The 13,300-nt window shown below is 43.2% G+C and overlaps 1 protein-coding gene across 2 annotated transcripts; it reads right to left on the reverse strand.

Moving 5' to 3' along the window:
• Nucleotides 1-6,697: 6,697 nt before the first annotated feature.
• Nucleotides 6,698-8,091, reverse strand: LOC113017844 (uncharacterized). Of its 2 annotated transcripts, none has more exons than XM_026160952.1 (2): nt 7,402-8,091; nt 6,698-6,927 (listed from the first exon to the last, which is right to left on the reverse strand). In XM_026160952.1, exons 1-2 carry the CDS (start codon nt 8,086-8,088, stop codon nt 6,703-6,705), a joined length of 912 nt encoding a protein of 303 aa, XP_026016737.1. In that variant the 5' UTR covers nt 8,089-8,091; the 3' UTR covers nt 6,698-6,702. The 2 variants fall into 2 exon arrangements, with proteins under 2 accessions (XP_026016737.1, XP_026016736.1); XM_026160951.1 differs by lacking the exon at nt 6,698-6,927 and adding an exon at nt 6,988-7,280 and having other exon boundaries at nt 7,320-8,091.
• Between the last annotated feature and the right edge of the window lie 5,209 nt (nt 8,092-13,300).

The following is a 13,300-nucleotide window of genomic DNA, read 5'->3' on the forward strand; positions in this document are numbered from 1 at the left end:
TAAGACGAATATGTACAGTGGAAAATCAGTTTTCTTAGTTTTTTTTCACTTTTTTCTTTTGTTCTTTTTTTTTTCCTAAGTAAATGCCAAGAATGAACCTTAACGCACGAAAGAGCCATAAAACTGGATTAAGTAGAGCAAACAGAAACATCTACATATCATGACTCAAAGTAGCAATGCAACAAGACAGCATCAAACAGGTTTAACCAGAACATTTCACTTCAGATCAAGCCTGGTTGTGTGAAAATCATTAGTCCATCTTTTGTTGCTCCAGCCAGATGTAACTCTGGGGCAACGTCTGGGCCTGAGATTGTAATGTCCACCAGCAGCTGGGTGCTGGACAGATCTGGGTGAAACACTCTCTGGAACAGCGCCCACACCAGAAGAAGAGTCAATGTCCGGTAAATCAAAGGGGAATGGCTCAGAGTCAATGTCAGTGTCTGCAGGGGGGCCAGGGTGGGCCTGAGAGTCAGAGTTCAGACCCTCTGTGGTCTCTCTCTCAGCAGGCAATGAAACAGAATGTTCTTTGGAAGTGAGAGAGTCCCAGGTATGGAACGGTTGCATGTTCACAACATGATAAACACCTGCATCCACACCGGAGTCCACCCAAGTGAGCCTGTAATTAACATCACTGAGTCTGAGATACACACAATGGTCCCTGAAACAGTGGTGCAAGTTTAGCAGTAAAGTTAGACTGAGCGTCTGACCTGGGGTGCGTCTTAACTCTCACAAGGTCACCAACACGAAACGTGGCATGTCGATGTCTCAAGTCATAGTAATGTTTTTGTCTGTCATGGCTATAGTCCAAAGCTGCTTTGGCGTGGTCATGAGCTTCCTGCAGGGAGGCTCTCAGAGTCTCAGGGTAAGGCACACCCGGTTCATCAACACCTGCTGTAGAAGGCTGAGTGATAAGGTCAAGCGGGGTGTCTAACTCACGACCATAAAGCATCATGGCAGGAGTCATACCTGTACTGTCATGGGGGGCGGTGCACAGAGCAAAGCAAATCTGAGGGAGAAACTTGTCCCATGATGTGTGCTTATCACCTACATAAGCGCGGATTGCAGTTTTCAGAGTCCGGTTGACGCGTTCAGTAGCATTTGTCTGAGGGTGATATGCCGTAGTGAGTCTGTGCACCGAGCCTAAGGCAGAAACAACATGTTCAAAAAGCTCACTCACAAAAGGAGACCCTCTGTCAGAAATGAGGTAAGTAAGTAAGTAAAATTTTATTTATATAGCACATTTCTAGATAGAGATCACAAAGTGCTTTACAAGATATAACAGATTAAAAAGACAAAATACAAACAAAGTTAGCAAAAAGCAGTTTTAAAAAGATGTGTTTTTAGCTGTTTTTTTAAAAGTAATCAATGAATCAGCAGATCTTAAGTCCTGAGGAAGGGAATTCCACCGTCTGGCGGCCACAGTAGCAAAAGCTCTATCACCCCTAGTTTTCAGTCTCGTACACTGAATGACAAGTAGGCCCTGACTACTCGACCTCAGAGACCTACTAGGGGCATAGGGCTGTAAAAGTTCAATAATATATGGTGGTGCTTGTTGTTGAAGAGCCTTAAAAGTTAAAACCAAAATCTTAAAATGGACTCTAAATGCGACAGGAAGCCAATGTAACTGCATAAGCAACGGTGTTATATGTGAATATTTAGAAGCTTTCGTCAAAAGTCTTGCTGCAGCATTCTGAACGATCTGCAGACGCTCCAAAGAACCTTTGTTTAGACAAGTAAACAGGGAATTGCAATAGTCCAGTCGTGAAGAGATAAAAGCATGAATAACAATTTCCAGTTCGGTATAGGATATTATAGAGCTCAATTTAGAAATATTTCTTAAATGATAAAAGCAAGACCGAACAAGAGATTTAACATGACTATCTAACGTAAGAGCAGGATCAAGGATAATCCCTAAGTTCCTGACAGATGGTTTTACAAACGTTGAAAGAGGACCAAGAGCATTTATTATACTGGGTATATGTCTATCTGGGGCACATAAGAGGACTTCGGTTTTATTTTCATTTAGTTGGAGGAAGTTTTCAGCCATCCAGCCTTTAATGGTTTCCAAGCACACATTTAAAAGCCGCAGCTTAGAAGCCTCTTCCGGTTTAAAAGATATATAGAGTTGGATATCGTCTGCATAACAATGGTAACAAATATCCTCAAAAGGGCTCAAAATGTGCTGGAGAGGGAGTAAATAAACTAGAAACAGTAATGGCCCTAGCACAGAGCCTTGTGGCACACCAAAAGACAGGGACGCAGAAGATGATCTATACTTAGAAACTGCCACAGAAGAATATCGTTCAGAGAGATACAGGGAGAACCATTTCAATGCAGTCCCAGAGACACCGACCCAGTGTTTCAGCCTGTTAAGTAAAATATAGTGGTCAACAGTATCAAAGGCCGACGTAAGATCCAACATTAAGAGAACAGAACATTTACCTGCATCGCTTTGTAACAAAATGTCATTAGAAACTCTAAGAAGGGCTGTTTCAGTGGAATGAACTTTACGAAAGCCAGATTGAAATTTGTCGAAAATACTATATTTATCTAAAACTGCTGTAAGCTGCTTAGCCATGATCTTCTCTAGAATCTTAGCAATTAACGGAATTTTTGAGATCGGTCTATAATTGCTAGTGAGAGATGGGTCCAGCATAGGCTTTTTTAACAAGGGATGTATAACAGCAGTTTTAAAATAGGCAGGGACTATGCCCGAGGCCAAGGAGGTATTAATTATAGTAAGAATACAGGGAGCAGTAGAGTAAAAGACATTTTTGAATAATGATGCAGGTAAAAAAATCAAGAGAGCAAGAGGATAATTTTGTTGCACTAACTATTTTTCCCAGCTCTGGTAGTGAAACAGGTGAAAAACCTTCTAAAACAACAGGCCGAGCTGGCGTGGGAACAGACAGCGCAGACGCTGAAAAAGACAGGTTTTTCCTTATGTTGCTAATTTTTTCTAAAAAGAAAGCAAGAAAAGTTTCACAATCTTACACAGAAGAAATAATAGCAGCAGGTGGAGCAGGAGTAATAATATTAGTAATAGTATCAAATAAAACTTTAGGATTACCTCTGCTCTTTGAAACCAACTGAGAAAAGTAAGCAGCCCTCGCAACTCTAATAGCATTGTCAAAGGAGGCTAAAAGATCCTTTAAATAAAGGAGATGAACATTTAAGTGGGTTTTCCTCCATAACCGCTCAGCTTTACGACAATTACGTTTTATAAGACGAATGTTGTCATTTAACCAGGGTACAGACTTGGAAACAGGCACAGGTCTCATTTTAATCGGACAGATTTCATCTAAGATCGAAAGACAATGATAATTGAATAGATCTATAGAAAAATCAACATCGTTTTGTGGGGATAATGTTAAATTAAAAACATCAGAGAACTTCTGTGCTGTAGAGGAGTCTAAAGTGCGGGAAATAACTGTCCGATGAACAGGAGACATAGGCTCATAAAAAGACATATTAAAAAAGACACAATAATGGTCAGAAATAAAAATGTCCTTAGAATAAATATAATCAATATTCAGACCCAAAGAAAAAACAAGGTCCAGTGTATGGCCTTTGTTATGTGTGGGGCCAGATACATGTTGGATAAAATGAAAAGAGTCCATGATGCTGGTAAAACCCCTAGCAAAGAGGTCGGACTCATCATCAACATGTATATTAAAATCCCCCACAAGAAGCAATTTAGACAACCTCATAGTAGAGGACAGAAAATCACTAAACTCGGCTAAAAACGAGCTGTTTGGGCCAGGAGGGCGATAAACCAACGCACAGTAAAAAGGATCCTTCTTTCCGATTTTGATGAGCTGCAGTTCAAAAGACAGAAAGTGTCCAACTTTCACTGAACGGCAGTTAAAACGGCTCCGAAATGCCACCGCGAGGCCTCCTCCACGACCAGATCCTCGAGGCTGGCTAATGACAGAGAAGCCATATGGGCACATTTCAATAGTAGCCGAATAATCCGACCCCCGTTGCCAGGTCTCAGTCAAAAACAGGAAGTCCAGATTTTTAGAAACAATAAAATCGTTAAGCACAAACGATTTATTCGTCAAAGATCGGGCATTAAAGAGCGCCATAGACAGCGGGGTGAAAACATTGTTGTTGGAAGAAGCTCGAGTTTCTCGAATTAAAGGGCGTAAATTCTCGGGATCAGAGCCTTCACGTTCATATATTCCACTCACCGAGGGGATGAAAAGCCAGTCGACAGGAGAGTCTGGATGAACCCTTCTGAGATAACACGGCCTCGGAGAGCCAGGCCCCCTATATCCAAGTAGGGCCTTGGGAGACAGATTCCTCTCCATATAGCTGTCATGGTAAGTGGGTGTACCATGCCTAGCAAAAATGTCAGTGACGAATTTACCAGCTGCTACTTGAGATGTAGCTTCTTTGACAGCACTGGCTTCAACCCATTTAGTCAAATAGTCAACAAACACGATCAAATAAGCATTACCAGTGGGGGTGCGGGGAAGTGGCCCAACAAAATCCACACCCACATACTGCCAGGGTTTCTGGGGGACAATGGGAACCATAAGACCGGCTGCTTTTTTCTGACTTGGCTTGGTGAGTTGGCACACTGAGCATGAAATCACATAGCGTTTCACATCAGCTGCCATTTTGGGCCAGAAAAACCTAAAACGCAGTCTAGCCAATGTCTTAGAAACACCCAAGTGACCTGCTGTGGGGTGGTCATGGTAATAGTCCAGCAAGGTGCCTCTCATGGAAGTAGGGGCAAACAGTTTCAGCTCTTTCAAAGGGTGCAAAGCACATGTGGACTTGGGTTCTCTGTGATACAAAAGAGAGTCATACACAACATACTGTAACAAGGTGGCGTTGTCCGAGCTGTTCAGAGAGTCTGCTTCAATGTCTCTGAGGAGTGGACCTGTGACATGATCGTCTAACTGCAGCTGTCTGAATTGTGAACGGTCAGCCAGAATGACGGGGGGCAGAGTACGAATGTCCAGGCTGCCCATAACAGCATGATCTGGTAAAAGATCAGTCGGCCTGTCACAGGTCAGAGGCAAAGGGTTGCGTGACAGTGCGTCGGGAACTTTGTTCTGTGCACCAGGTTTGTGCACTATTGTGAAATCAAAGTCCTGCAAACGAAGTGACCAGCGGGCGAGTCGGCCCGTTGGGTTTTGACGAGGGCGGAAGTGTTCCAGAGCCCATATCACAGCGAGTCACTCATTCTCTGAAGTGCAGTAGGGGAGTTCAGCTTTGTGAAGGGAGCGACTAGCAAAAGCCACAACGTACTCACGACCCTTGTCATCCTTTTGCATCAACACTGCCCCAAGACCAATGTCACATGCATCGGCGTGAATGGAAAAGGGACGGTTGAAGTCTGGAAATGACAGGATCGGGGCTGATGTGACATAATCCTTCAAAGTGTCCATGGCCCTTCGACAGCTGTCGTCCCAGTGGAAAGCATTGTCCTTTCTGGTGATGGCGTGAAGAGGTTCGGCATGGCGGGCATAATTCTGAATGAAGCGTCGATAATAGCCAGTCAAGCCAAGGAACTGACGGATGTGTTTCACTGAGGTTGGGGTATCAAACTCCTTAACCGCCTTTACTTTGTCCGGATCGGGCTTAACACCTGATGATGTGATGCGGTACCCGAGAAAGGTGAATTCATCGAGGCAGAATTGGCACTTTTTGAGCTTCAATGACAAGCCAGCAGCCTGGAGTCTGCCCAGCACCTCCTCAAGATCCACTAAGTGCTGTTCAAAGGTAGGTGAGGCGATAACAATGTCATCCAGGTAGACTGCGCACGTTTTGTAAATGAGGCCAGCAAGCACACAGTTCATGAGTCTCTGAAAAGTTGCAGGTGCGTTGCAGAGCCCAAAGGGCAGCACCCGAAACTGGAAGAGACCGCAGTGAGAGATGAAGGCAGTTTTAGGCTTCGAGTCCTCTGCTACAGCAACCTGCCAATAGCCTCGCGCTAAGTCCAATGTCGAGACAAACTTTCCTCTTGCCAGAAAGTCCAAAGACTCATCTACACGAGGCAGGGGATAAGAGTCTTTTCGGGTAACTTGGTTGAGCCCTCGAAAGTCCACACAAAACCTTGGTTCCATGGCCGCTCTATTTACAATGACTACAGGAGCTGCCCAAGGGCTTGTGGAAGGTTCAAAGATGTTGTCCTTCAACATTTGTTGCACTTGTTCTTCAATCACACGTTTCTTAGCAGGTGACGTGCAATAGGGTGGGAGATTGACAGGTGTTGCATTGCCAGTCTCTATGGCGTGCTCAGTGAGAGCCGTTCGACCAAGTTGACCATCAAACAAGGAGCTAAACCTGCTGAGCAGATTTAGTAAAGCATCCTTGTTGTTCTCTGAGAGACTTGCTTCAGACAGTTTGGCTGTTAAGTCGGAGCGAACCAAGTCCAAAGACATCAGTGTTCCAGGTGAATGTGAGTAATCATTTTGAAGGTCCTCTTCATTGTCTGCGAGTGGGCAGGGGATGTCCTCAATGTAGACTCGTCTAGTGGGAATGTGAATAGAAACAGAAGCTCTTGCCATAAAATCCATTCCCAGAATGAAAGGAGAGGACAAATCTGGTATTATGGCAAAACGCTGGTAAAAGTTCTTGTTCATGAATCCAATATTGAGCCAAATAACACCAACAGGGATACAGGGAGCATTATTGGCGAGGTTAACTGCAGGACCATTCCACTCACTTGTGTTTCTAGGGTAAGAGTCATTTACTTGAATGAGATCTGCTCGTACAGCCGAGAGGGAAGCACCCGTGTCGAGGGTAGCATCCACAGATGAAGCATTGAAGTTCACTTTCGTTCTTAGTGGGGTATTCCAGTGGACTTGTGAAAAATTGTCTTCCAAGTGTCCAAGACTGTGTCCACCCTGTAGTGAATCGGGCGTGTGAGGCTCCGTTAGTAACTGGGGGAAGGTTGGCCTCTGTGAAATGTCCTCCCCCCCCCCCCCCTGTAGTTTCCCGACTGCCTGTATTGTGGCTGGGATGTGGTGCTGCTTAATTCCACCTTTTCATGGCCAGGGTCAGAGGGGCCAGGTGCTGGCAATGGCTGGACTGGGCCATGCCTAGTGGTGTTCGAGGCTCATTGTGGGTGTTACAGTTTGGGCAGGTGCGTGTAGTGAACCCTGGCTGAGAGCATTTGAAGCAGTAAGGTTCAGGCTTATAGTTGTCTTTGCTACATAAAGCAGGCTGTGGTCTTTGTGGTCCAAGCACTGAGTGAAGCTCATGAGCACGTAGCAGCAGGTCCATTACAGAAGTGACATTAGCGCCATACAGGGCAACTCTGTATTTTTCGAGAGCATGTTTACTAATTAGGTCAATTCTGTCTTTTTCAGGTGGGGGGCTCTTCAGTTTGTCAAACTCACTCAACATGTGGGCGACAAACGTTGGGAGCTCGTCCTGAGCCTGAACACGATCCAAAATTCCTCTCAGGATGCGTTCTTGGTTGTCGGAGGACAGAAAAACTGTCTTAAACAGTTGACAGAATTGAGCCCATGATGTGATGTGGGAGCTCAGTGCCTTGAACCATTTCCCGGGCTCTTTTGCAAGAAAGTGTGGCAGTTCGTTTAGCAATTGCCCATCAGTTAGGTTCAATGAGGCTTTGTATGTGCCAACTGTATTTAACCAGTCCTCAGGTTGCACTTTTCCGTCCCCAGCATACACAGGAGGCTCCAGCTTTGCGTGATGTAAAGCTGCCGCAATCACTCTGGAAGTGCTGCTGAGTTTAAGTGAGTGAGATGGGAGGAAAGGATTTGTAGGTTGAAATGGGTTGCTGGGCAGGAACGGATTGGTACTGTTGGTGGGTTCAGTTTTGTCCATCACATGAACATGAGGTGTCGATGTGGCCATTGGGAAAACAGGAGACTGTGGGACTGCAGGAGGGGGAGAGTTCCCCGTTGTGAGTTGGTCCCACTGCCTTAGTAAACTCTGCTGTATGTTCAGTGAGTCACGTAAACAATCACTAAGCTTATTCACCTCAGTTCTTAACTCCACCACTTGTTGGCTAAGGCTAGGAGTCACATTTTCAACTATCTGGCACATAGGTAACGAGGTAAGTTCCATGTCTGAGTCAGAGTCGTCTGGGCAGTGTGCCATTGCGATTTCAAAAAAATTAAGCCGCTCCAGGGCACAGCGCAGTTATTGATATAGCAGTAAAAGAGTCAGTTAGGTCAGACTAGAAAGACAAAACTGCAAAAATGCGTTCAAGATTAAATTTAGAAAAAACACATATAAAATTTCGCCCAACATCTGAAATTAGACTGGAGTGATCAGAACCATGTTATTACAATAGCATATCTGCAACACTAGAGCTCAATGCAAGATTAGTTTTAAGTCGTTTCGTTATACTGAGCCGAAGACCAGCACCAACGGTTGTAGTCGGCCAAGCTATCACTTACATGTGCTACAGTCAGTCTCAGCAGAGGGAAAGGGGAATGAAAAGCCAGCAGAAATGTTCATGTCCAGGCTCTCCACAGAAGAATTAATCCTTAGAAGACGAAACCAACAACAAATAACAAATCCACGGAGTCCATTCGCGTCGCGGAGTCAGCTTCTCTCTTTTTCTTTCTCCCAAGCGGAGCAGCGGCACACCACGGTATCCAGAAATTAGTCGGGTCCCACCTGAGCTGAGGCTGCGGCCATGGCTGGAGAAAACGTCCGAGCGTCTGCAAAACTGGGGGGATTTCCGAGACCGTTCACGTGCTAGAAGAGAAGAATCCTCGGCGGGATGCAAAAATTGTCTGAAGTCCAAGGGGAAAAAGTTCGGGCACCAGTTGTAACGTGCAGTGGAGATGAAGCCAGCCGCAGAGGTGTGCAGGTGGATAGCGAATGAGAAACAGCTTCTGACTTTCCAAAAAGTACTCATTTATTTACAATATCAAAAATAAAAGTGCTACCTCTACCACACATTACTAAAGAGCACACTAGTTCGCGTACACACGGGAGCATCCATTACAGGAGGAGTGCGAAGAAGAACAAAAAGGGGGTGACACCAGTCGTGAGACAGGAGGCGCCGCCATGTGGTGATACACTGCATTACAATAGCAACTGTTACAATATAAATATTGTTCTGAGAGGCTTTTTGTTGGTTGAGTCTGAAATTGATTGTATTTATAATTTATATCCTTATAAAAAGGCAGAAATATGGTGTTTTATTAATAAACTTACATTTATGGATATAAAATAGCTAAAAGTATTAACAATTTTTTTTATAAAAAAACATTTATCATTCTTCCTGGGGAACTTAAAGAAAAAGAATAAAACATTTTCCCATCGTAAAGAAAACTCCCTTAAAATATGGACAATAACAAAACTGCTAAATTCTTCCAGAATCTCTGTGTAGAGGAACCAAAAGAGATGTGCCACAGTTTCTGGATGATCCCCACAGAAAGTTCAATTAGTATTTATGTCTCTTTTAAATGTTACCATATAGTGACTGGCTGGGTCACATTTATGAAGAATTTTATATGAGATTTCCTTCACCTTGTTCACAATTAGATATTTATGGGATCATCCAGACTGTCTTCCAGGTGATATCTGGAACATGTCGGTTCCAGTAAGATATTCTATATATGGGAGAGACATGATATCTTCTTGGAATAAACTACGTATTCTCTTATTGCTGTTACCAAGTTCCTGTGAAAAGCAGATTTTTCCCACTGCTGACTCAGCTGGATCAGGGAGAGTGACTGAGGCAGATATTGAGCTGTCAGTGTTTTTATATAACATTAAAGTCCCTGAGGGTATGGCACCAAGCACCATTGAGAATTCCCCAACAGTGTTTGACAAGTTTGACGAGCATCTTGACTTTTGGTCTTTGGATGTTAACAGTCCTGGATATGTGACTTCTTGTTTAACAGAAATGTTACAGAGAGCATTTGCAGTGCAGCCTTTAATTGCTAGTAATTCACATTTTTTTAGATTTCGACATAAAGCAGATGCCTCAGAGAAATCACTAATAACACTAAGGGCTGGACGGATTTGATTTGCATTCTTCAAGAAGAGTGTGGTGTCATCAGCTAGCTGGCTGATGATGAGCTCCTTATCAGCTGTGCTGATTCCTTGTATAACAGGTCAAATCTCGGGATGGAGTCTTAATCGTTTTAATTGAGCTATTGCCATTCGTGTACAAGGTTTTGATAGCTTTACAGAAAAATGCCAAATTTTTCCAAAGAGTGGAAAATAAATTGATGTTCAATTGTATCAAAAGCCTTTTAAAAATCCAGGAAGAGAATGAAGCTATAGTCAGATACCAAATCAGAGTAATCAAGTAGATCTAAAACCAGTCTCATGTTCTTAGAAAGGTGTCTGTTTCTCATAAAGCCTGATTGTGTCTCATCGATAATTGTGTCCAAGAACTCTTTCATTCTGTTAGCAAGTACTAAAGCCATAATCTCATAGTCATCATTAGGGATGGGTATCGTTTAGGTTTTATCCGATACCGGTGCCAAATCGGTACTTTTGAAACGGTGCCGGTGCTCAAACGGTGCTCAAACCGGTGCTTAAAGAATGGAGAACACAAAATTGGTCCAAAAACCTCTCATGTTCAGCTGGTTTTGTGTAAAAAGATAACAATGTTAGCCTTTTCTGCAGCTATGGGGCATATATGGTATCACTCTTAGCTGGAAGCAGTGCTTAACCAATGGAAAAAATACAAACTTTATCCAAAAACCTCTCATGTTTAACTGTTTCCCTCTTTTTCTTTGGTCATTTTAGCCTTTTTGGCCAGGGTGAAGGGAGTATCTGCCATCAAACAAGAAGACAGCCGCATGTAGCTATGATGATGTTTGCTAGTTCACCTTACATGCATTAATGTAATAACGTGGTTAGCCTACTCAACGTAAATTACACGCGAACAACAGAGAAGAACGGCTGCTGCTGCCATCAAATACGGTGCATTTCTCGGCTTTAAAAAACCCGCTATGCGTCGCCAGGTGTTTCATCGGATTTGAGGTGTTACCCCCTTTGACAGTATCACAGTATCAGCTTAAAGCACTTGTTGCAGGCTGCTGAGTTTGCATATTTTGCTGTGAAGTACACCCAGACTTTTGACCGCTTCGTCTTGGGCATTTCTAATTGGTAGCTCTGCTCTAACAGAACGTACGTACCTGGCCCCGCCTACTATCCTCGGAAACGTAAAATGATTGGCCAGAAGTGTATCAAGGCTCAGGAAAAAAAGCACCGAAATAAAGCACCGAAATGTGCGCTGCTTTTCGGTCTGGTTGCTACCGTTTATGTCAGAACCGGTGCAATCATGGCACCGGACACCGGTACCCATCCCTAGTCATCATTGAGCAGACAGATGGGTCTCCAATTATCTTTGGAATAAGTGTTATGAGACCCTGAGTAAGAGTAGGAGGGAGGATGTTATTCTCTACACTTCCTATGAAAAGCTGCAGTAAGAACGGAGCCAGGAGATTAGAAAATGATTCATAAAACTCTGCAGTTAAACCATCTGTGCCGGGAGATTTGTTGGCCTTAAGTGCAGAAATAGGATTACAAACGTCCTCCACAGTCAGAGGGCTGTCACAGTGACTTCTATCTTCCACAACAATAGTTTTTAGGTTTTTAATATTATTGAGAAACAGCGTTGAGACATATATATATATATTCTACTTTTCTAAATGATTGACTATTTCAATGGAGAACCTAAATGACACGGACCCGTGTTTGTTATTACATATCTCTATTTTGAATGTGACAAGTCTATCATTCCCTGTTATTCATAGGTATTAACAGAGTTTTTGGCCTTTTTTTCCTCTATAACAGTTAATTGACTCTTTACAGTGGCCTGCTATGGTTAATAATGACATGTTCAGTCATGAGTGAAATCAAAGCTTTTCTTCACTTTAGCATTTAACATTCCCAACAATATAATGTGATACCTTAATTAAAACACAATTTTCTTAATGCAAACATCAGTGACTCAACATTAGCAACCAAAGGGTTCAGTCTGCAGCTCACACTCATGTGAAGCTACAGCCTCCCCCTTTAGTCTCTGTCATTTTTCTGCTCCTGCACAAACAAAGCAAGACAAAACCTCCACCCTTCTTCTACAGGCTGGGTGAATTGTTGTGGACATTCACTAATCCTAAAGTCGGCACCGTTTTTGTCTCAGTATCAAGTCAGTTAAACTTTTAGTCGTCAGTCCATCACAGTCCAGTCACATGCATACATCCACACACATTCATACCAGATATTGCTGATAATGGAGTCTCACGCGCAGCCTATTCGAGCCTCCATCGCCAGCAAGATGACGTCATCATTTTAAAGGAAAACAGCTCCTTGTTTTTGGACTGGATTGACTCGCTGCAATCCTTTTAGGCTCAGGATTTCTCATGTGATCAATGTCACATATAAGTGAATTTCTCCCAAGCCCATTATAATCATGGAGAAAAACACTTTGCCACTGTTTCCAGTAAGAATATTTTATAGCGCTTTAAAGTTCAACCTCTCAGGTCTGGATTAAAGAGCTGATTTGTTAAATCGGGAACTCACAAAATACCAAAATATCACCACCGGTGGATCATCCATCTTTCTCTCTCTTAGAGAAAGAAAACAATCCAAACCTCACTGATAAAATCAACCTAGTGTCAAGCAAAACCCAAAAATCAACCAAAACTTCACCAGAAAGTTTTTCTCCCTCCCGGGACAATATTGTGCAGGAATACAGGCACCGTAACTCCTTTTGCACTGACAAAAACATGTTGGATTTACTTGATTCAATAGTGGACACTGGTTGCACACAAAGGTTTTGCTTTGGCAGAAACTTAAACAACTGAGTTAAATCAACACAACCTTTTCATATTCAGTAAACCTGCATGTTGTGTTCATAAAACACGATTGAAACATGTTCAGATGGAGTAAGTTGAGCTCCTGGAACATTTTAATCCTTCAATTGAAATTGAATGGGTCTACAACAACTACCATCCTCCTATCTCTATCCTGGTTGCAGCAGGGCTGGGAAATAACCCTGAAGTGATAGGTTACCAGGCAGGGTACACCCTGGACAGCTCACCAGTCTATCAGATAGAAACACACAGCCGTTTACATTCATGGATAATTTAGCCCAGGACCTTCTTACTGTGGAGCAACAGCACTAACCAGCATGCCAACAATGGAGGAAATACAGGAAAGCTATGATTTCCTGTATTTGAGGCAGAATTCTTTTGTTCTTGCCCTTGACAGGTTAATCCACAATAAATAGCAACAGCATGCATGTGGTGTGTGTGTCGTTGTCTGCCTCTTATAACTCCAGTGATTTTCCTGTAGTTTGAAATCTTATGCGGTGTTGACACAATAATTTGTT

The sequence above is a fragment of the Astatotilapia calliptera genome, unplaced genomic scaffold, assembly GCF_900246225.1.
Source record: "Astatotilapia calliptera unplaced genomic scaffold, fAstCal1.2 U_scaffold_22, whole genome shotgun sequence".
In the NCBI taxonomy this organism is placed as follows: Eukaryota; Metazoa; Chordata; class Actinopteri; order Cichliformes; family Cichlidae; genus Astatotilapia; species Astatotilapia calliptera.

Excerpts from the sequence above, each read along its gene's own strand:
- LOC113017844 (XM_026160951.1), bottom strand. The coding sequence starts at position 8,088 with ATGGCACACTGCCCAGACGACTCTGACTCAGACATGGAACTTACCTCG. Across the intron at positions 7,281-7,319 it reads GAGCCCCCCACCTGAAAAAG|ACAGAGTTGCCCTGTATGGC; the intron begins ACAGAATTGACC and ends CTCTCGAAAAAT.